This window comes from Dendropsophus ebraccatus, chromosome 10 (genome assembly GCF_027789765.1).
Source record: "Dendropsophus ebraccatus isolate aDenEbr1 chromosome 10, aDenEbr1.pat, whole genome shotgun sequence".
NCBI classification, from domain to species: Eukaryota; Metazoa; Chordata; class Amphibia; order Anura; family Hylidae; genus Dendropsophus; species Dendropsophus ebraccatus.
Window position 1 is genome coordinate 91,145,804 of NC_091463.1, and position 24,934 is coordinate 91,170,737.

General features: G+C 45.1%; 1 protein-coding gene across 3 annotated transcripts in view; it reads left to right on the top strand.

Moving 5' to 3' along the window:
- The window catches only part of LOC138766339 (regulator of G-protein signaling 3-like), a 51,074-nt gene that overhangs the window by 13,771 nt on the left and 12,369 nt on the right, over positions 1-24,934 (top strand). For all 3 annotated transcript variants that reach the window (XM_069943878.1, XM_069943880.1, XM_069943879.1), the window contains 4 exons: positions 895-1,335; positions 14,325-14,401; positions 16,407-16,475; positions 20,364-20,425. In XM_069943878.1, the coding sequence (XP_069799979.1) occupies positions 895-1,335; positions 14,325-14,401; positions 16,407-16,475; positions 20,364-20,425 (649 nt within the window). The remainder of the gene's footprint in view (positions 1-894; positions 1,336-14,324; positions 14,402-16,406; positions 16,476-20,363; positions 20,426-24,934) is intronic.

Here is a 24,934-nt window from a genome sequence, read left to right on the forward strand (position 1 = left end):
TGACCGGCAGGGATAGGCATGAGAACGTATACTGGAAACTTCCTGACATCAAACCTATAGATAACCCAATGGAAATGATTAAACTCTGTGAATGATCAGAACTTTGCTGGGAATTATCTGTCCATCCATATTTAGAGCACATTTCATCATATGTTTCCTCAAACATCGCTCCCATGCACCTGTCCTCACACCTGCCTCTGTTGTTCTGTGTGACGCGCTTCTTTCACTTATTTCTTTTGTTAGATTTGTTTTTATACCTTTTCTAGATACCTCCATATATACACAGAGCCTGAAACCTGCCTGTTTACGCATTCGAAGCGATCAGCAAACACTAGTAAAATCAATGTCCTAGTTATCAACTAAGGTGACCGCTGGATTCCCTTGGAATGCACCAGTATGGGCTTTCTATTTTCAATTTTGCCCTCTCAGAACTCATTATTCCCCTTATAGTCCTCAATTGTCCAAAAGATTTTCAGAAAATTTTAAAATCTTCATAGGATGGCTCCAAGAATGGGTGCACCATTGCCTATACTGGTGATTAGTTTTGAGTGAGTGTGACAAAATCCTCAGGTACAGCAAAGTTCATTGAACCCAAACATTTGGCATTTGACTCCTGGCAGACGGAGAAGGTGGGTGCCGTCCTAGGGAGTCCTGGAAAACCTGGATATAGCTGTAGGCTCTATACATTAATCCCTGGCATCCAACTTCCCCAGCCATCGGGAGTCAAATGCAGAGCGTTTGGGTTCAAAGAACATTGCCGAACCTGAAGAGCTTGGCAGGTTCGCTCAACACTACTAATGTTATTTTTATGGCCCCATAATTGGGTCATAGCTGTTAAACTTAAGTTTCTCCACTAGAGGCAGAATTTTAATTCCACATTTCTCTCTTTTACAGATGCTTCACGTATTTAACCCACTACGAAAGTCTGGCAGTGACACGTGTCTCTCTCCCGATAACCCTCTACACTGGAAGCGTACAGCTATCAGAAGACAACCTCCTCCCGATGCTCCCAACCCTTCATCCCTCAATGCTTCATCCTTGCCTGTCCCAGAAGTAAAGGTGGAACGCTCCTTCAGTGCTGGTAACTTAGTTTGTGATAGTGATGAAGATGACGGGTCAGAGAGCAGAACTCTGGGGGCCGCAGGAGCCATGTGGAGGACACGGAGTGAGTCTCATTTGGACTCGGGAGGAAGGGTAGAGACCCTTGGGGAAAAGGAGAAGTCTAGCAGCGGATGGAGCTTGCCATCACCAAAGACACTAAGGAAGAAGAGAAGAGCTGCTAAAGTCACCGCCGCAAAACAGAATCTCCTATCGTTTTTTATGGGATCCTTTAAGGTAAATGGAGGCGTAAGATAACGATTGACCCAACCTCTTTAGCATAATATCAGTGATATCAAACGTTTGTTGTTCTTCCAAGGCTAGAGGAACTTATCCAGCATCCCCTATGGCACCATAGACCTCAAGAGGTCCCACAACAATGGCTCAGGTTCTTGTTTCACATTGTCTTCTTAATATTGAAAGCCAAATGAGAAGCAACCCCGGGCCATGGCATCACCACTCTCCATAGGTGGCCATATAGTAACCTCAAAACATAACCAGTTGCCGCCATTGACAGAAGCCAGTCTGCTCTTGCTTCTTATCGCTCTATATTAGCAAAAACAAAAGTGACTGGTAAGTCTATGTTCACAGAGGTCAATGTTTCGTTCATCAGTACAGTTCTAGTTGGCTGTGGAAGTTGCTGTGTGTACTGGTTGTAGGTAAGTAAGGATCCTACTTGCACAGAGTAGGGAGTCTTTAGAGCAATGGAACCTAGTTCTTCTTGAGAACCAAAAACATTATCCCTAAAAGAATTTAGTAGATGGTTGGCCAATCATGTCGATATTGGTGGGTTCTGACAACTTTAACATTGTTTTTGGCCAGCTTTAGACCTAGATCTAGGCAAGAAATTTGAGCCTACTCATCCATCACAGTCAAGAGTGCTACATAGTTTTGTGTCTTTAAATGCCAAGTGTTTCTCCACCACCTTCTTCAGGGAGCGAGACCTGTAGGTTTTTATTTGATGTTTCTGTAGGGAACTGATAGAACTGGTCCCGTGTGTATATTTTGACGTAAAGAAGTCGGAAAACTAAGTATAAAAATAGACAGAACAGATGCCTTGAACCATCAGAGACTGTTGGCTCCCCGGGGCTGGCAGTGATGAAGGGTGTGGTGGTTGAAGGCTTACTATCCAGTTTTACCACAATCCTAAGATTGTTTCATAAGTGAAGGAAGGAAGAAAAAATGTTGGGGCGAAGCTAAAAAAAATATAGATTCCTATCATCAAGACCACTAAAGTAAGGAAAAGGTTAAACCAGCATAACACCGCAAGTGTGTAGATGTCCGAAGCTCCTCCTATAATTAACACAGGGCATGATGTGGGTCCATGTGAAGTAACATTAGTAGGCCTCCTGTCAACTAGCGGGCAAGAAGAAATTTTTTGGACAATACTGGACAAAGGCCTTTTGACATTGCTGTAGTGCACTTAAAGTTGGTCCACCCCTTGCAGCAAGGTGTAGCATGTCAGTTTCTTCTAGTCTGGACATGTGTTACTAAAGGGTTACAACTAGTGTTGAGCGGACCTGTCAGACTGTTCAGGTTCGGCAGCATTCTCCAAACCCAAACTCTCGGAATTAAAAAACCTGTGTCTCAAGAAGTTGGATGGAGCCCTAGGGAATCCAGGAAAATAGCCTATTGCTGTATCGATGTTTTCCTGGGCTCCCTAGAGTGGCATCCAACTTCTGCAGCTGCGGGGGCTTAAATCCTGAGAGTTTGGGTTCGGAGAACGTTGCAGAACCTGAACAGTTTGACAGGTCCGCTCAATACTAGTTACAACCGTCCTCCTTATTGTTAGTGACTTGTCCTACAAAGATTGATGCAGAAGACTGATGCAGAACACTTTAAGGAGTTGTCCACAATAGACAGACTTTTTTTTTACTAGCAGAGTCCAACAATAATAGGTTGCAGGGTGTGCCGCTCCTTAGTGGAAATCTGTGTTGGAATCCATCAGCCAAAGTTCAATATCCCTGCAGCGGCCCAGAGGGCAAATGAAGGTTTCCAATATGCCCAAAAATAACCATTGGGTTTCCCGTATGTGATGCCAGATCTTCTTAGCTACTCTTCTTAGCTGCTCTTCATTCTAGATCTAACCTGAGGGCCCTTAGCAGGCCACATTATCTAGTTCTTTTAACTAGTCAACCCCTTTAAAGCGGTTTTCACAGGAGGGAAAATAATAATTATACGGCACCTAAAAAGATCAAAATAAAATTAAGCCCTACTCCCTTGCTCGATCTTACTTAGCCAATCAATGTCAGAGATGGGTCACTGCCATGGGTGGCACATCACCAGTTGGGCAGCTAAGTGGGGGGGGGATCTATCAAGAGAGTATCTTTTTAAAGATAAGTCCGGAGGAAATAAAAAATCTTCAAAAAGGCATGGGCAGGAAAGAGCATAATAAACAAGCTCTACTTACCTCTCCCCGTACCTCCATAGCGCTGTCTCACTGCTGCAGGATCCCCACTGGGCTCTGGAATCTCATGCTCCAGCAATCTCACATCAGCCTGGTCGTGACGACATCGGAACTTGGGAGAAAATTAGTTCTGAAGGGAGTCCTGGAGCCTGTGATGCATAGCTTCGGGGACACTGGGACAGGAAAGGACCATATTTTCCAGCGTATAACACAAATTTTTAATCCCAAAAAATCTTCTCAGAAGTTGGGGGTCGTCTTATACACTGGGTAGGGTCGTTGCATACAGTGGGGGAGCTCAAAAACAGCTGCATCCCCACCGTCTGCAGTGACCTCTGTAAAAAAAAAAAAAAAAAAACATTTCAACTCACCTTTGACCCGTTCCCAGCAGCCGCGCTTCCCATGTCACATTCCCGGCGCAGGCAGTATGATGCACACTGCCTATGCCGGAGGTCCCCGAAGCTCTCCCGGCAGCCGAGCATCTCATCGGAGAAGCTCTGAGACTCTCAGCTGCTTGGAGAGCTTCAGGAAAATAGTAGAGGAGCTGGAAGTCCCGAAGCCTCTGTCATTTTCCCGAAACTCTCTTGGCAGCCAAGCATCTCCGAGCTTCTCCGATGAGATGCTTGGCTGCCGGGAGAGCTTCGGGGACCTCCGGCATAGGCAGTGTGCATCACACTTCCTGCGCTGGGAACGCCATGGGAGATGCATTGCTGCCGGGAACGGGTCACAGGTGAGATTTTCCGGACTTCTGCTTTAAGGTGCCCTGATGGTCCTGAAAAATGTCTTGCCACAAAAAGTTTAGAACTTTTTTTAGAAGAAACTTAGACCTTTCTATTGGTCCCTTCTATCTTTAGATGATGACTGGCCATTTGGGTGGGGCTTAGCTTAAGGGGCTTTTCAATTTGTTAGTGCTTTAACGTGTTTAAGTACCAAAAATACTCCCAAAAATTGTTTTTGTCCGTTCAATGGCTGTAATTACGGCTGGAAATTTTTTTTATATACACACCTATACATTAACTGTCAATGGGAAGCCAGCCGTTCCTAGGTTAAAGCTGAGGGTACAGGTATTTTTTGAGGTGTGGTCATTTTACGCACTTCAAAAAACTGTGTGTGAACCTAGCCTTATGACAGCGCCCTCTTCAATAGGATTTTTTCGCAAACTCCACCAATCGTTTTCATTGCATTCCATGTGTATATACATCTATATGTGTATCTTGTACTGTAGATATATATAACTTTCAGCGCCCAGCGTTGCAGCAGATCCCGTCTTCTTCTCCATGGAGTAATGTTTACGCTTTCGGTTCACTAATGAACACAAACCCCAGAACATAACAGAGCGGTAATCCATGTGTTGTGTACTGTCACATTTCATTTAACTTGCTATTCGCTTTTGCCAAATCTTAGCACCATCAGTTCCCTCCGCATTGGCATGAGCCATCTTTACAGACTCTTGCATCTGTTGCTACGGTAACTGGTGGGAGAGGAGGTGGGCACAGGGCCCTGTGTACGCCGTCCAAATCGTATTATCATTAGATGGGATTGTATGGAATTGCGTGATGTGCTGTGGCTCATAGAAATGCATTATACACGAACAAAAGAAGCCGCGTCACTTAAAGGGGGGGCTGGTACAATAGCACAAAGTTTGTCCCCCTTCATTATGTGACTATGCATATATGAGTCTGTCAGCCATGCAGGTTCTTCCATAGAGTTAAAGGGGATGTACAGCATTAAAGAGGAAGTCCAGCGGTAAAATAAAAAAATCATTAAGGGCAGGGGGTGGGGGAATAAAAAACAATTTATACTCACCTGTCCCGGCACCCGCACAGAGCCACGTCCTGCTCCTAGACTCTGCCAGCTGTCTTCTGAGCTCCCCGCCAGCTACATCACGACCCAGCTGATGGATGCCCGCTCAGCCAGTCAGTGACTGGGGCAGGACACTAAATACCACCAGTCTCTGAAGTGGATCCCGCGTCATGACGTACCCGATGCGGCACTGTGCGGACTTAGGGAATAGTAAGCATAGTGGGGGAGATTTATCAAACATGGTGTAAAGTGAAACTGGCTCAGTTGCCCCTAGCAACCAATCAGATTCCACCTTTCTTTTTCCAAGAGTCTGTGAGGAATGAAAAGTGGAATTTGATTGGTTGCTAGGGGCAACAGAGCCAGTTTCACTTTACACCATGTTTGACAAATCTCTCTAAGTGTGTTTATTATTTTCCCCCCACCCCCTGCCCGTAGTAAATTTTTAGTTCTCCGCTATACTTTATCAGACCTTGTACATTGGAACAGCAGAGCAATTGCCCGTAGCAACCAATCAGAATCAAGCTTTCATTTTTAAAACGTTTGAATCTGATTGGTTGCTATAGGCAACCCCTCCATGAGGGACAGGGGCGAGTGCCAATAGAATTCCCGCTAAGCCAGCAATTTTTTTTTTTTTCATGAACTCAGAAGCATTTAACCTGCTGATATATTTTTATAGCAGTTTATTTAAAATATGCCAATGAGGGATAGGGCTACCACCCTCAGTGCACCAATCCACCCTGGCCAAGGCCGCCCCTTCTAACTAATATAAACAGAGTATTACTCCTGTATTAATTTGAAGTAACCAGCAGAAGCGAGCGGATCAGTGCACTGAGGATCTTAGCTCCGCCCCCAGTGCACCGAAATGCCTCATTATCATATTAAATGGAGTGTATTTTAAACAGTAAGGGTGCGTTCACACATAGTGGTTCTGCTGATTTCTCGCTGTGAATCCCTGTCCTGTACACTTATGGGCAGACAAACTAGCAGCGGGATGCACATCCTACTGTATGTCAGCGGCCCGCCCAGTTAACCCCCCGGCCGCCGGAGCGTAAACTTCGCCTGCTCCCCGCATCGGCTTGCTTCGGGGCTCCCGGCGCCTTCACGTCCCGCTCAGTCAATCAGTGCGCTGCGGCGGGGCAGCGCACTGATTGGCCGAGTGGGATGTGTCGGGATCCCCGAAGCAAGCCAGAGCTGGGAGCAGGTGATGTATACGCTCCGGAGGCCGGAGCGAGTTTGTTTGCCCATAGAATGTACAGGGGAGGGATCTGCAGCGGATCTCGCTGGGAATTCGCAGCAAGAAATCCGCTGCGGATCCGTTACGTGTGAACGCACCCTTAAACAACAATTTTTTTTATATACCTTTTTAGAATATATTTTTTTACTCTGCAAGATATTAGATTAAACTCAATAGGACTTTTTATGTGTTTTTTTTCCTTTTATTGCAGCAATTACTATGGCTATGAAAAAGGAAAAGTGCTTGGTAATTGTTTTAGATGTAGTATGGGCGTTTTGTGTGCAAAAAAAAACAAAAAAAAACCACACACACTTATTGGCACCCGAATGCTTTAAAGCACTTTAGAAAGTAAAAATGTGCTTAATAGAGAGGAGCGAACTTACAGTGAGTGCTCGCTCAGCATTTGAATCCCGCTGCCTGGAGAAGATGGGCTATGGTATTCAAAGGCGAGTGAACCTGAACTTACTATATTTGCTCATCTCTAGTGCTAAAAAAAACACTTCCCAGTAAAAGCTTAGTAAAAGAAAATGCATGGGAAAAAAATCTTTAAAACACTAAATAAAAAATAAGGTTCACTTTGATATTTTGTTAAAGCAATTTTTTTTCCTTTCAGATCAACTGGTGTGAGAAAGTTATACAGATCTGTAAATTACTTCTATTTAAAAATCTCCAGTCTTCAAGTACTTATCAGCTGCTGTATGCCCTGCAGTAAGTGGTGTATTCTCTCCAGTCTGACACAGTGCTCTCTGCTGCCACCTCTGTCCATGTCAGGAACTGTCCAGAGTAGTAGAAAATCCTCATAGAAAACCTCTCCTGCTCTGGACAGTTCCTGACATGGACAGAGGTGGCAGCAGAGAGCACTGATTCAGACTGGAGAGAATACGCCACTTCCTGCAGGACATACAGCAGATGATAAGTACATGAAATTTCCAAATAGCTTTTGCCAAAGTGCCCCTATAAACTTGAATATGCACTATGTGAACGAAGCCTAACGTTTAGTGTTCAGTAATGTCACAATCCACCTTGGTTCTGGGTGAGATCTGGCGTTATATTGCTAGTGAGTGTATATATACTGTCCCTTTTATAGTAGCCTTCTATGTACCTTCTCTATGAAGGAGCCGCGTGTAAACTGAGTATAAAGAAAGAAAAATCAATGTAAATGGTTCAATCAAATGGTCACGTCTGGGAGAGTTATACAGGAGAGGAGGAGCCAAAGACTTGGACTGGGAAAGATCATTGTCATTGATTTTCAGGATCTTTAAAGGGGTACTCCAGGGAAATAAGAATAGTTTTCAAATAACTGGTGTCAGAAAATTATACAGATTTGTAAATTACTTCTATTTGAAAATCTCAAGTATTCCAGTACTTATCAGCTGCTGTATGTCTTGCAGGAAGTGGTGTCTGACACTGTGCTCTCTGCTGCCATCTCTGTCCATGTCAGGAACTGTTCAGAGCAGGAGAGATTTCCTATGGTAATTTAAAGGGGTAGTGCGGCGCTCAGCAATTATTCACAGAATAACACACATTACAAAGTTATACAACTTTGTAATGTATGTTATGTCTGTGAATGGCCCCCTTCCCCGTGTCCCCCCACCCCTGCATGTGTACCCGGAAGTGTGGTGCGCTATACATACCTGATCTGTGTCAACCGACCCCGTCCCCCATTTTCTTCAAAGACGTCAGCTTCAGGAGGCCAGCCGACCCGCTCCGGCCGGCCTCCCGAAGACTGCATCGACAGAAGACGGGGGTCGACACGCGTCAGGTATGTATATCGCACCACACTTCCGGGTCCACGTGCGGGGGTGGGGGGACACGGGGAAGGGGGCCATTCACAGACATAACATACATTACAAAGTTGTATAACTTTGTAATGTGTGTTATTCTGTCAATAATTCTTTACCGCCGCACTACCCCTTTAATACTGGTCTGGACAGTTCCTGACATGGACAGAGGTGGCAGCAGAGAGACTGGAAAGAATATACCACTTCCCGCAGGACATACAGCAGCTGATAAGTACTGGAAGATTTAAGATTTTCAAATATAAGTCATTTACAAATCTGTATATCTTTTTGACACCAGTTGACTTAAAAACAAGGTAAAAGGATAGGGATATTTCCTCAAACTGTGGTTAATAGAAAATCTTGAGCTACTGTATATAATTTACAAAAAATATCATTGATTTTATTGAAAATTGTGAACATTTATATCTAAATAAAGGACATCATCAGCCGTGTAAGTCCTAACAGGGGATATGGTCAAAGAAGACAATTCCTTTAAGGAGACCCCATTGAGGTACGCCCGTCCTAACCGGTTTTTATTATTATGCCCGTAATGTTATAAAGAGACCGTAGAAGCAGACAGAGAGGGGACGGTTAACAGGCTTCGCGCGGCAGATTCAGTTTGGCATGTCCCGTCCGTAACTCTCCACGATGGCAGAGACACCAGCAGAGCGGGCAGAACGAGGGTAGGAAGGGACAACGGTAATATATAGAGACAGTGTAGGATTATACGAGGAGGATGTTTAAAGTCTGTATAATCTGACCCATTATTTCCTGTCTCCTCCCGTTGTGCAACGGCGTTCATAACACAGCTGCTTTCCCATAACCTCTGACTTTTAACCCTATCCATGCCAGACCTGTGGAACACGTATTGACAGATAGACAGCACCGATTGGCACAACGTGGGTATAAATCAGACGCGATGACTGGCGAGGATCAGCTCACGCTATGAGACAGGGTTAGATGAAGACTTTGGATGCCTGCGAGCGTGCGCGGAGTTTCCCTACAATGGTCAATAGTTCTACAATTGAAGCCAATGTGCTTGAACAATGGATCTACCGTCTATGGATATATGCACACAGAGTAATTCTGATGGAAAACTCTGTGCAGAATCCACTGCTTATCTCTGCACGCTCCCGCTTACCTCTCTGCCGGCTCCATAGACTCCATTCTGTGGTCATGCGGATTCCACTGTCCGCCCAAAGAATTGACATGTCATTTCTTTGGGTGGACGACAGAATCCACCTGAGCATATAATGGAGCGGAACTTCAAGTGGGGGAGCAAGGGGTGGATTCCGCACTGAGTTTTCAGCGAGAATTACTCTTTGTACATATACCCTAAAGACTGTTTAACCAAGTCAAGAATGTTGGCCAATCGTGCAGAAATTGCCAGGGTCAACCACCTGTACTCTAAGGGCCCTATTACATGGAATGATAATCGGCCGATTATCGTTGCGTGTAATAAACACAATGATCAGCCAATGACAATGATCAATGGCTGATAGTTGATATAGATCTGGACCTATAATTGTCGGGCGTGTAATAGCGGTGTGTTGCCGGCTGCTGACCATTTGCAAAGTGCATACATTACCTATCCACAGTCCAGGGCTGCTCCTGCTCTCTGCTTCTCCCCGGGTCCCGCGTGCTGCAGCTTCGGAGCAGCCTGTCTTAGCTGACAGGCCGCTCAGCCAATCACTGGCAGCGACCACCGAGGCCAGTGATTGGCTGAGCGGCCTGTCCGCTAAGACAGGCTGCTCCGAAGCTGCAGCACGCGGGACCCGGGGAGAAGCGGACCACAAGAAGAGCCCTGGACTGTGGATAGGTAATGTATGCAGTTTAAGCAAGGGCTGCAAGGACATCAGTAACAATGTCCATGCAGCCCTTTTTAAACGATTATCGGGCCGTGTAATAGGTCCAGTAAACGAGTGCGGATCTAGCAGATCGGCGCTCGTTTATAGTTATTGGGCCCCCGTTGGGCCGTGTAATAGTACCCTAAGCTCCATCCTCTGCACCCTCTATAGTTAGTGTCCGATTTTTAACGATTAACGATAAACAATTGCAACTAAGATTGTTTATAGTTAGGGTCCATTTACACAGAAAGATTTTCTGACAGATTATCTGCCAAAGATTTGAAGCCAAAGCCAGAAACAGACTATAAACAGAGATCAGGTCCTAAAGGAAAGCCTAAGATTTCTCCTCTTTTCTCTCCTCTTCAAATCCATTCCTGGCTTTGGCTTCAGATCTTTGGCAGATAATGTCAGATAATCTTTCTGCGTAAATGGACCCTTAACCGTAAATCGTTCACCCTATTACACAGAACGATAGTTGTTAGTTACTATGATCGTTTACTCCATCCAAAAGAAAAAAAACGATGTGCAATTACACTGACCGATTAGTGAACGAATGCGGAATTACAGCGAGTGATTTTAGGGTCCGCTCTAAATCAATGATCAATGACACACAAACGATTTTTCGATCGTTGACTGCAATTACACAGGATGATTATTGTTTAATTTTTTGCACGATAATCGCCTTACACCTAAGTACCCGGTTTTCTACAACAATTCCGATTCCTCCCGCTTTGACAATACGCCACCTAACCTTTGTTTGACTGTGAGGTGTGACCACCCCCTTGACCTCCGGTATAGATGCCGGTAAATCTCTCCCCCATCCAGCACAGGAATACCTACTTACTGCTTATTTGTTAATGGCCCCGGAAAAATCTATATCCCTTGGCACCTGTAACGTCAGCCGGTATCTGTGCTGGGAGTGTATGCTACATCCGGAACCTGTTGCCTCTCCAGGGAATGCGGTCTAATAGCTTTTTCCATGTCATGATTTATGTAAGGCAGACAATAAACCAGACTGTATTTGCCTCTTTTATACCAACCTTATGGAGGCTGAGTTAACCCTTTCTGGAAACGCTCCAGCAGGTGAACATCTTACAGAACCTCCTCAGCACCACGCCTGGGGCTCCTCAGTACATACCTGTCTCTTATGCAATCTCTGAGGTTCTTGGAGAATGTTGTAGCTGAAGCTATGAAGGATACGCCGCTGACTTTGTGTTCTGAACATTCATGACGTTTCCTGAGTTTTTCGTGCCAGTCGTGGGTTTGGCAGAGAATGTGGTGAACTTCTTCAAGGTCGAGGTTTATAAATCACAAAATCGCATTATATTCTGGGAGTTGTAGTTATGTAACGGAGTAGGAGCCTTGTGGGACCTTCAAGGAATTGTCTCAAGAATACCACCCCTCTTAAAAAAAAAAAGAAGAGGGAACCGTGGTCACCCACACATTTGGCAGCCATGTGTGGATGACAACGGTTCCTGTGTTTTAAAGTGGGGTGGTCTTGAGACAATTCTTTGAAGGTCCCACAAGGCTCCTACTCTGTTACATACTTTCATTTGGATGGCAGCCATCCAAATAAATGGCCGTCCACAAAATGTATGGACGTGCCAGGTCTAAAGCCCCGAAGCCCCCCCTCTATGACTCCTATATGACCTAATAAGACATATGGATAGAAGTTGCCATCATGAGACCACCCCATTAGTTGAGGAGATCGGCCTTGGCTCCTTTCCCATAGGACTGTGTTCATTTGGGCAATGTCCGTCTTTACGTAAATGGACAGGGAAGATGGGTTAAGCCTAAGGGTCGTGCTACCAATGAACACCAAATCTTCCTATCCCAGTCCAGGTTTTGGTATACACCATCCTTAAGTGTGAGTACAGTGGTATTTATACCCGGCACTGTTCTGTGTTCCGCAACTATTGTAATGCGGCTTGCAAAGGGAGTGTAAACAGCTGCCACCTCGATTCGGACCAACAACGGCTGACCTGTGGTGGTGCTCAGTCTTTTGAAGCAGTGAATATCGTGAGGTAGAGTGAAGAATCGGACGGCACTCACCAGTTCATCCACAATAAATGACCTTGCATGAACTGGTGAGTGCCATCCGATTCTTCGCTCTACCTCACAATAGTGTTATTTATGTTCAAGCCCCTTTAGTACATTTTTGATATATGTATATACATTACATGACGAGGACCTCCTCCTTTTTGTTAGTTGTAACCCATTATTATGACATTATTTCCTCAGGTTGTGTGTGGTACTACAACTCTGCCCCATTCACCTCAATGTAACTGAAATGCAATACCATATACAAAAGGAGGACAAGAGTGGCGCTGCTTCTGGAAGAAATCAGCTATGTTTTTCTAATCCCGGATAACCCCTTTAAGGCTCTTTTTATATGAGCTGACGGCGAGGATAATAAGTGCTGAACGCTGTGTCAGTTGATTACAGCGTCGGACTGGCCCACCGGAGGGCCGGAGAATCCTCTGTTGGGCCCCCATCTCAGAACCTGCAGTAACACTGACTGACATGTCATTTCTCACTGGTTCTTCATTGGTGCCCCCTCAGGATCATTTCCTCTGGTGGGCCCCAGATATCCCAGTCCGGCACTGGTTGATTACTCGTGCAGCCCCATTTATCCAAGGCGATTTACGTCCGAAAGCGATAAAAAAAAATCTAGTCAGCGTTTGCTTATATGCGCCAGTTATTGGGAATGAGCGTTTCTATGAATATTTCCCAACCATATACAGGTTCCCGCTCAGCCAAGCATCGATGTGTCATACATGGGGAGAAGGGAATTATGGGAAGCGGAATCTCACAGTGTCTTATCTCTTTTGAGAAATCCAACATGTCCGATCCTACTCTCTCAGTATCTGCCATCGGGGGAGAGTCAGGTGTCCATATACAATAAATGGTTTGGGGGGTCTTGATAAAATGATCCGGTTCAGACGATATTAACCTGGTGTGTAGGGGCAGCGGGAAGGCTCGGGTGTGATGCTCTGTTCCTTAGCCTTGGGAATGCGGTTTTGCTATTTACTTAAAGGAACTATCAGTACGACGCCCGCTGTTTATTTAATGAACTCTTAATGAACCTTGACATATTTCACTGTTTATTGGAAAATCTTTTGCTTCTATATTAAAGCCGAGCCTTGTGTTCTTGTGTATTTACAGAGAAAAACTTGGACTGAGATGTCTCACATGTTGTGTGCAGCATAAAGTGATTATTGTAGGGGGTTGGGGGGGTTGACTCCTTCTGGTAAGGGTTTTAATGTGTAAAGTTCTCCTTAAAGGAATTGTGCTCGTTTCCCTTGAAGTTTATTTTTGATTTGATTATGTCCCTTATTCCCACTCTCGATGTTATGGCCTCACTATATGCTGTTCTGCTCGGTGTAACCAGTGTCGGGCACAGCAGCACTGGAGATGCCAAGGGTCTAGGCCGAGCCTGGAGTGCTGAACCTCTGGTAACTGATGCAGGAGAAAGGGATTGGCACTGGACAGGAGTCTGTGGTGCAACCACATGTATTACCATAGGAACCTACTAAGAGTATGCTGAGCAAATAGACCAGCTACAGCGGTGGGCTGGAGGCAGGAACTAGGAGACATGGACTGTCCGGTTAACACTAGATGGGCCTTTTAGATGATATGGTACCTTCTATGGTGCCCCCCCCCACACACACACACACACACACACACACACACACACCTGGCTGCTTGTACACTGTATAAGTATTGGTGTCCAAATAATAGTACTATACCTTGCCCCAATAATGTTTTCATGCAGTTGTGTAAATAATACCGCTATACACCCACCACCACCATACAATGCAAAACTAGTATACTGTATGGAACATAGGCGGTGGTGCCACACAATATAACTGTATCCCACCCTCAAAACAACTGGTTCCATTCCTCGAAAAATAGTTGTCCCTTATGTTTAGTTGGCAGGGCATCCATACTTTCGTTATGGTCCATCATCCAAAGGGGCAACATTGTGGAGACAAAGTCAAGTGTAGCCCTTGTCCTACTTGTAGGTTATGGACCATGATGTGTCGAAAAGAGCCGAGAGCTGACCAGCATTGGAGCGTCATCCCAGTTCTGCCAAACATCCGACGCATTCTCCATTGTGAAGTGACACTAATCTCCTCTAATCCCTTCTCTTGCAGTCGCTGGCTTCCAGTGTAGAAACAGATATTGGATCAGTGTGTGAAACTGACAGAGCGCCAAGACACAAAAAGAAGGAGTGAGTATTGCTGTGCGCCAGGGCTCCATGTATATCCATAGTCAAAGACGGGGGGCCAGAACACAAAGCTGGATCCCACCAGGTAGTGCCTCCACCTTAGCATAGAATCGCATGGCACGGTGGTCAGCAAGGGGGGCATGGGTTTACATTTGTCTAGTCATAATAGTCATAGAGCCCCTCACCACCCTGCAAGAAATGTCTCCTATAATAACTGTAGGTCTCCTATAACATTGGTTGTAGAAACAAATCTGACATTTAAACATATAATGTGCCATGACTAGGAATTCATTATCAATTCGAAACATTTTTGCAATAATGTTCTTAAAAAGAAGATAAAGTTTTAATTAAAAGTACAGTGGTGCCTTGGATTACGAGCATAATTCGTTCCGGCACCGTGCTTGTAATCCAAATCCACTCTTAAACCAAAGCAAATTTTCCCATAAGAAATCACTGATCTGCAGACAATTGGTTCTACACCCCAAAAATATTGATTTTATTATTCTGAATAACGTGTAAAACTATTGAAACAAACATTCAGAAACAGCAGAATATGTGATATCATAAGTTACTGTACAGTAATGGAGAGGATGGGAAACACAAGGGCGGACAGAGACTGCAGGGAGCATGAAGGAATGGGCAGGACAGATGTGGGCACATACATGCAGCACTCTCTGTCCGGGGAGAGAGGGTTTACAGCTATGAAGAGATTACCTCCACAGTCCTGTCCCCTGATGTAAACCCCAGCCTGGAGTGGATCTGCTATGATTTAGAAGGTGAGGGAGGCTTCCTGGGTCAGAGTACAGGGCTGTAGACCCTTCTATGCAGACCATGCCCCTCCCCCACTAGCGCTCCTACCCAGTACAGGGAGCTCTTAAACCAAAGCAATGCTCTTAAACCAAGTCATAATTTTGAAAAACTGTGAGCTCTTAAACCAAAACGCTCTTAAACCAAGTTACTCTTAAACCAAGGTACCACTTTATATGGGGTCTCCTGACTCCCACAATATAATCTTTTGGGAAGAGAAGGATCATACACTCACCCCTTTGGTCTTGGAGACATAAGTCACCATTAGAGGAGTCGGGAAGAAGCGTACCTTACCTCTCCCTATACAGAACATATGAACGCTCTGCTGAGCCCAACGTTAAAGGGGTTATTCAGCTCTACAAAAACATGTCTGCTTTCTTTCAGAGACAGCACCACTCTTGTCTCCAGTTCAGGTATAGTTTACAATTAAGTTCTATTAACTTCAATGGAACTAAGTAGCAAAACCTGCACCCAAACTGGAGACAAGAGCGGTGCTGTCTCTGGAAGAAAGCGGCCATGTTTTCACAGCGCTGGATAACCACTTTAATGTGTGTGTGGACGGATCAGGAGCGATAGCTATCACATGTATGGGTGAACAGCCAATCTTACAGCCAACAGTTCTCTCCTGGCTTCCCTATAGACGTGTATGTTTGAAGCAGCTGAACGTTCATGTGTTCCTATTGGGTAGGAAGTTCTGGCACTGACTTATCCCTCCGAGAGCAATAGGGTTGGGTGTTGAAACTCATCATGCCCAACTTTTTTCCACTGACATCACCTGTTGGCGCGGAGTCGGGAGACTCTCATACACCGACACAGGGTTCGACTGATTTTAGTATAAGGTATATAGGCACCAAATTATATACTGATCCCCAGTGCAGACATAGACCGATGGTTTTGGGGGTCACTTTCCCCACTTTCTCATTACACCCTTTGACAAGAACCCCTAGAACATAGCTGTTCCCGTATTGATGATGATGTCGGTCGGCCATACAGTGTTAACAGTCACATTCCCTTTGCTAATAAATAGTATGACATTCACACATTGCAGGAAATGAGTCACACGTAAGTCTCCGCTAGTGCGAGGCTCATGGAAGCCGCTGCCAGAACCAGCCTTGTTATTCTCCCCTCTTTCCTTCTGTGGGTGTATATAGGTATGACTGTGTAATAATCTATATGTCATGTATCACCTTCCTTCTCTCAGACAGAAGCACAAAAGGAGTCATTTGTCTCTGTTCCGACTGTGGCCGTCTCACTCGTCTCACATAACACGGTAATTGCCCCTCTAATGTGATATATGCGTGTATACTGTGTGTGTACGGTGAGGGATTTACATGCCAGGCATCTGTAGGCACGAAAGAGTTCATTCATAGTCATGTTGGGACAGGAACAGAGGCGTAACCTGAAGCTGCTGGGCCCCAGTGCAAAATCTGCAACCCGGCTGCCAGCTACCATAGACCATAATAGTAGAGTCGTCCTATGTAGCGAAAGGACCTGTGAGACCAGAGCCTGGGGGCAAAGGTACCTCTGCACCCCCTATAGTCAAATGTAATGTCTTGGGGTACAGGTTTCAGTTAATCTGTATTTAGTGTATTGTAAGTTGAGTTAGAAATCTATCTCCTGGGCTTTTAAAGGGGTTTCCCTCTTGCAGTAGGTATTCAGCCTCCCTGCAGCACCCCCGCAGGGAAAATAAAGCATTACACCACTCTCATTAATCAGACTCATCATCAGGGGTCAAAAAGGGACAATTATTAGACACCCATTAAGCTGGCTAATGGATGGTTGTACTCAATGGTCTGTGTGTGTATGTGTGTACACACACAGGGTGGTCCAAAAGTAGGTGGACAGTATGTGTAATAGGGTTATGAAGGGGAAGATTTATTAAACATGGTGTAAAGTAAGACTGGCTCAATTGCCCCTAGCAACCAATCAGATTCCACCTTCAATTTTCCAAAGAGTCTGTGAGGAATGAAAAGGAATCTGATTGGTTGCTAGGGGCAACTGAGCCAGTTTCACTTTACACCATGTTTGATAAATCTTTCCCTTTATAACCCTATAACCCTATTACACATAATGTCCACCTACTTTTGGACCACTAAATTACATATATATATATATATATATATATATTATATAATTTTATTTTTTTTGCCACTGTCCCTAAGGAGCAGAAGCCCTTTTTAAAGCTGCCCATAGGTAGGGGGTTCCTAGGGGTCATTCATACATTCTGTGCACGGTCCGCAATTACGACATTCTACTGAACGGACTTCGGAACTCCCAACATTATCATTCATGATGATGCCAGGAGCTCCGAAACAGTTTAAGTCTCAGTAGTGCGAAGATTTAAACAATTTGAGCGCTTGATGCTGGGAATTCCGAATTACAGTCCTTGGCACATCGTCCACACACGGACCATAATTTGCAGAACATGTGAATGCCCCCCTTACCTGTAATAGGAAATGTGGGCCTGTATGCATGTTTAAGAAAAACAATATTCTCGGGTCCGATCAGCCTAGGAGTTTGCAGCCATAGATTTGGATTGTTTTTGAGCTTCTATGATGTCAGGGCAGAACATCGATCCCATGAAGACGAACCCGTTTTGCAATTGCAGCCCAGTGATCAGCTGTCACCAGGGGGAGAACACAATTCAGATGAATGGTCAACCGTGTGACGCTTGGTCCGTCCGGGTCTACCAGTATCTCTGCTCCACCCCTTGCTTCTGGTTTTACAAGATTCCAGCTTTTTTCTTTTATCTTTATTGGCGCTGCACGTTCACAGAACATTCGCTGTATACTGTTCCATCAAGGCATGGCACAGTACACATTGTCTTAAAGGGGCTGTGTACTAAAGAAACTCATATACCCTAGGACCTAGACCAGCTTTCCTTCTCATCTATTTCTAGAGGACCCAGCATTAGGCTCTAAGGGCCTATTGTTGGCTGCCTCAGGGGTCTGATTGTACCGATCATTGGGGATCACATACCGATGTATCATAGTTAGAGATGAGCAAACTTCAAGTACGTTTGGGTTAGTCCATGTGGTATTTGATTACCAGTGGCCGAAGAAGTTGGATGCAGGCCTGGAAAACATGGAGAAAGCCATAGGCCATAGTCTGTATCCATATTTTCCCGGACTCCTTAGGGCTGCATCCAACTTCTTTAGCAATCCCTATTCAAATGCAGACAGTTCGGTTTCAGACTAACCCAATCGTACTCAAAGTTCGTTCATCTCCAGTCCTAGTATTATTTCCACATATGGACTAGTATTATACATCACCATATGCCACAACATTTAGTACTCAAAATTGGCAGCAATTGGGAGTAATGTACACACCATATTTTTTCTAGTGCCCCGACCAGAGCACATACTGACCCATAAATACCAGTGACCCCTCCCAAACATGTCACCCATATATTCCCCGCAAATGACACCAGGGGGGTGAAGGCAACAGGTTTTGTGGCTGAACAGTGTGTTATATGTACAACCGGCCAGACCTGATACATAAAGATGGGAATTATACAGACTGTATAATAACCATCCAGGCCTTAGGTCTTATGAGCTGAACTGACAGCGTAAGACAGCAAGGTATTTAGGTCTGCGTTTTTCAAGAATTAGTGTGATTTTCGTGTGTGTATGTGTGTATGTGTGTGTGTGTGTGTGTGTGTATATATATATATATATATATATATATATATATATACACTCACCGGCCACTTTATTAGGTACACCTGTTCAACTGCACGTTACCACTTAATTTCTAATCAGCCAATCACATGGCGGCAACTCAGTGCATTTAGGCATGTAGACATGGTCAAGACAATCTCCTGCAGTTCAAACCGAGCATCAGTATGGGGAAGAAAGGTGATTTGAGTGCCTTTGAACATGGCATGGTTGTTGGTGCCAGAAGGGCTGGTCTGAGAATTTCAAAAACTGCTGATCTACTGGGATTTTCACGCACAACCATCTCTAGGGTTTACAGAGAATGGTCCGAAAAAGAAAAAACATCCAGTGAGCGGCAGTTCTGTGGGCGGAAATGCCTTGTTGATGCCAGAGGTCAGAGGAGAATGGGCAGACTGGTTCGAGCTGATAGAAAGGCAACAGTGACTCAAATAGCCAACCGTTACAACCAAGGTAGGCAGAAGAGCATCTCTGAACGCACAGTACGGCCAACTTTGAGGCAGATGGGCTACAGCAGCAGAAGACCACACCGGGTGCCACTCCTTTCAGCTAAGAACAGGAAACTGAGGCTACAATTTGCACAAGCTCATCGAAATTGGACAGTAGAAGATTGGAAAAACGTTGCCTGGTCTGATGAGTCTCGATTTCTGCTGCGACATTCGGATGGTAGGGTCAGAATTTGGCGTCAACAACATGAAAGCATGGATCCATCCTGCCTTGTATCAACGGTTCAGGCTGGTGGTGGTGGTGTCATGGTGTGAGGAATATTTTCTTGGCACTCTTTGGGCCCCTTGGTACCAATTGAGCATCGTTGCAACGCCACAGCCTACCTGAGTATTGTTGCTGACCATGTCCATCCCTTTATGACCACAATGTACCCAACATCTGACGGCTACTTTCAGCAGGATAATGCGCCATGTCATAAAGCTATAATCATCTCAGACTGGTTTCTTGAACATGACAATGAGTTCACTGTACTCCAATGGCCTCCACAGTCACCAGATCTCAATCCAATAGAGCATCTTTGGGATGTGGTGGAACGGGAGATTCGCATCATGGATGTGCAGCCGACAAATCTGCGGCAACTGTGTGATGTCATTATGTCACTATGGACCAAAATCTCTGAGGAAGCTTCCAGCACCTTGTTGTATCTATGCCACCAAGAATTGAGGCAGGTCTGAAGGCAAAAGGGGGTCCAACCCGTTACTAGCATGGTGTACCTAATAAAGTGGCCGGTGAGTGTATATATGTGTGTGTGTGTGTGTGTGTGTGTGTGTGTGTGTGTGTATATGTATATGTATATATATATATATATAATATATAATTTTTATTTTTTTATAGATAGCAGGATATATATATATATATATATATATATATATATATATATATATATATATATATATATATATATATAGCCATGATTATTTAGTTTACCCTTCCACTCTTAACTCTTACTTAACCTTCCTCTTTCCTCTCCATTACAGGCCGAGTATGGAAGAAGTCCAGAACTGGGGACAGTCACTTGATAATCTCATTTCTCACCCGTGTGAGTTTGTTTTTACTTCCTGTATTTTTATATCTCTATCATTATTATTATTCTCTCTTCTATTCTCCGTGTTCTCCATTCTTTTATACCGGGATCCTCTTACGCGTTAATAATTACTTACTCAGCCTTTCTTCCCTTTCTCATCCATCTCATCCATCTCTTTTCCTATCTGGTAACACAAATATTGCGCTCACCTTTGCCCTGGACTGGATGACACTCTGTGGCCGTCTCGGCCGTATAGCGGAGTGTTTGATCTATACAATTTCTAATTGGCTTTTTATCACTGAGAACATTAACAGGGATTTTCTTGCCCGCACCATTCAGACAGAACAAAGGCAAACCTTGGCTGGGGAACAGCTGTGGGTGTGAGCAGTCTCATCTAGTTTAGTTTTACCTTCACACAGGGTAGATTTGCTGCCAATGACTTAAGGCCCTATTACAAAAAACGATTATCGGACGTCTAATATTGGCCGATAATCACTTTGTGTAATAGAAGACTACGATCAGTCGACATGCACAATGTCGGCTGATTGTTGTCTCTCAACAGGCTGAAACACAAATGATCAGCCTAGCAACAATCTGCTGCTGTCGCACCATGTAATAGGCCGGCAGACTGCGGCTATCTCCTATTGGTTTCCCGGACGATCTTACGATCGCCCAAGCAGCCCCCCCACACACACACTTACCCGCTCGCTGTCGAGCAAGCGAGCGCTGATTTGACAGGTTGGCGCTCGCTTGCTTCCGTTGATCACCCCATGTAATAGGGGCTTTAGGCCTCATTCAAACGTTCATTGATTTTTCTGGGCCGCAAAACCTTCCATTATTTTTTTTTTTCTTCTGGATCTGTGGAAAATCATCTGTATTTGCATAATCCGTAAAAGGTAAACAGTACTAGCCACCTTAGATTTGATCCACTTTTCATGAACCACCCGTGACATCCGCAATAAAACACAGATCCCATAGACTTCTATTGGTAATCCGTATTGCGGATTGGAACAGAGTGTGTGAATAGCCCAATAGAAATCAATGGACATTAAACTGATCCGTGATTACGTAACGGACAACTTTTCAGGACGTGTGACTTAAAGTGGCAATAAAAGGGACATTTCCATTCTTTATAAACATACCCTAAAGGAGCAATAGGGGCAAAAATGTAGAAAGATTTGTATTGTGTTGTCTCACCTGAGGGCGGTTATGATCTTTGGGTGAATTTCCTGTGTAATACTCTACCACCTCAGGCAACGCATTAGGTGTAATCCTTGTTTACACAAAATCTATGCGGATTCTGCATTGGGGTTGAAAAAAAAAAACCTCAATGAATGGGGCTAAAGTACACATACATACACTGCAAATCCTTACCGCTCCCATAGGGATTGTCACAGCTAATCTGCCCCAGTATGCAGCAATGCCGAAAAGCAAAGTATCTCTGCTTATCTAGGCAGATTTGCCATTCAGTTTCACGGAAAAGCTGGGTGACAGCTCGGCCCTTCTGTGCCACCCACTTCGGCATTAGGACAACTCTATGGTTTATCGTCAGTGCATTGCGTCAAACTATCAGACTCCAGATTAAAGAATTTTTTTTAAGTAATAAGTAGAGTGAGGTCCCTGGTAGTCCCATGTGATAAAGCTGAATTGTGTCCCTGTCCCTGTCGTCATCCTCCGCGATGGCCACAAGATTACTGGACCTGAATGGGAGCTGTTGTCTGCCTTACATCTGCTGCCGACAGATAAGGACGGGGCCTGTTCTCTCTTATTGTAGCCTGAATTATGGCTTCCTGGGTCAATGCGAATCACAGGGAGCTGAGGATTTGCTCACAAGGGAAGACCTTAGTTTACAATTAGATTTATTAACCCCTTAGCCTTTCCAGATTGTTACAGCGGCTATGGAGAGGCCTTATTCTCCATTGTTGTGCTGCAATACGAGACAGAATTGGAATTATTTGCCTTTTCAGTGACCTCAATGGGTGCAGTGTATACAATGATCTGATCATGTGACCAATCAATATGAATCATAAAAGGCCTAAAAGGTTGTTTTATTTATTTAAAAAAAAAAAAGGGAAAACATTTACCACAATAACCCCTGCGCCAAACTTGAACCTGACCACAGTATGTTATATAAAAGAACAAATATGGAGTGACAGCGAGCAGCCGAGGAGCGAGAAGATGCCTGATCCTCTGCTGATCGTATCTTTTGCTTTAAAATATGTAAAGAGGAGATGTGGGGCCCATAACATAGGGAAACTGACAACACGGATATGTATATCGGAGCTGTCAGTTTCCTGATCACACAGCAGTGCATACTTACCCTCAGCGCTACTGTGTGATCGGGCACTGTGCTGTGTATTCAGGCTGTCTCCCTGTCAGGGAGCTGACATCCCTGATCACACAGCAGTGCTCAGCCAATCAGTGGTGCTGATTGGCTGAGTGGGACCAATGGGAGCCGGGAGCCTGACATGCAGCCGCATCGCCAGAGCAGGTAATGTATGATCTCGGCTGCAGGGATACAGGCGGCAGGGCTGTGGGCAACAGGGGGTTGAAGCACATACTCAAAGCGGGATGTAAATCCCGCTGCGAGTATGTGCTCTATAGAAATGAATGGGACTGGATCCGCTGCAAATCCGCTGCGGATTCGGTAAGTGTGAAGGCACCCTAAAAGTATTTTTTTAGGAGAATAACTGCATCACCTGCCGAACGGACCCCAGGACAGATCTTGGATTAAAAGCAGCTATCCGAAGGTACAAGTGGTTTGGGGGGGTCAGATTGTGGGTACAGAGCCACTTTAATGTCCAAATACAGTGGTGCCTTGGATTACGAGCATAATTCGTCCCAGGACCGTGCTTGTAATCCAAATCCACTCTTAAACCAAAGCAAATTTTCCCATAAGAAATCATAGAAATGCAGACAATTGGTTCCACATCCCAAAAATAATGATTTATTATTCTGAATAACATGTGAAACAGATGAAACATTCAGAAACAGCAGAATATGTGATATTATAAGTTACTGTACAGTAATGGAGAGGATGGGAAACACAAGGACGGACAGAGACTGCAGGGAGCATGAAGGAATGAGCAGGACATATGTGGGCACATACATGCAGCGCTCTCTGTCCGGGGAGAGAGGGGTTACAGCTATGGAGAGATTACCTCCACAGTCCTGTCCCCTGATGTAAGCCCCAGCCTGAAGTGGATCTGCTATGATTTGGAAGGTGAGGGAGACTTCCTGGGACAGAGTACAGTGCTGTAGACCCGCTATGCAGGCCATGCCCCTCCTCCACTCACACTCCCACCCAGTCCTGGGAGCTCTTAAACCAAAGCAATGCTCTTAAACCAAGTCACAATTTTGAAAAACTGTGAGCTCTTAAAACCAAAACGCTCTTAAACCAAGTTACTCTTAAACCAAGGTACCACTGTATAAAGTTCCCTTATGTCCCTTACAGCATCACAACATATGGAGAGGTAGCAAGATATGTCCTTATGGGAGGGATCTACTGCACAGGTTATGACTACCAGAGGTTGCTTTCTTTAAGGGTGCCTTCACACACCGGATCAGCAGCAGATTTGATGGTGCAGATTTAATGCTGTGTTTAGTTACTCAGATCAAATCAGCTGTGGATCTGCTGCAGATCCGCAGCAGAAAATCCGCTGCGATATGGTGCGTGTGAAGCTACCCTTAGGGTGCATTCACACATACAGGATCTGCAGCAGATTTGATGGTGGAGATTTGAAGTTGCAGATTCAATGCAAAGTAACTCTGAGCCATCAAATCTGCTGCAGATCCTGTACGTGTGAACCAGTGGCGTCGCTAGGCAGTTTTATCCGGGGCTCCTGCCCCGGATAAAATGCCTGCTGCCCCGAATGTTTTCTCCCCCTGCATCTCCTATAGACTGTCAGTGAGTGAGTGCACTCCTGTCCCGTGCAGTCAGAGTCAGTGTGTGCCGGTGCAAGCTGTTATCTGACTGGGCCCTGGTTCAGGCACTTACCCAGTCAGATGCCAGTCAGTGCGGGCACACTGTACACTGAATGTGACTGTCCTGGCCCTGCAGCAGGATGTGCAGCAGTCAGTGAGTGCAAGCTGTCATCTGATGGGGCTCTTACCTTACCCAGTCAGATGACAGCCAGTGCGGGGCCCCTGCTCCTGGAGAGGCCCAGTAGGCTGCCTCATGCTGTAGTCTGGGGTCCTGCTCCCTCCACATAATATGTTTCCTGCTGTCGGGAGGAGGAGGAGGGGCGGGAGGACACAGGAGAGCCGGGGCCGTGAGGAAGAGGGAGGCTGGACAGGAGCTGAGGACAACCTGATAAAAAGTAAGTGTGTATGTGAGTGTGTGTGTGCCTGCCTGTCCGTGTATGAGAACTGTGGATGTCTCTATGCAGTGTGCAAGTGTATGTGTGTAAAGTGTGCTTATGTATGTAAGGTGCACAGTGTGTGTAGTAAACGTGTATGAATGCATGTACAGTATATGATATATGAGCAGTAAGTGTATGCATGTACAGTATATGATATATGAGC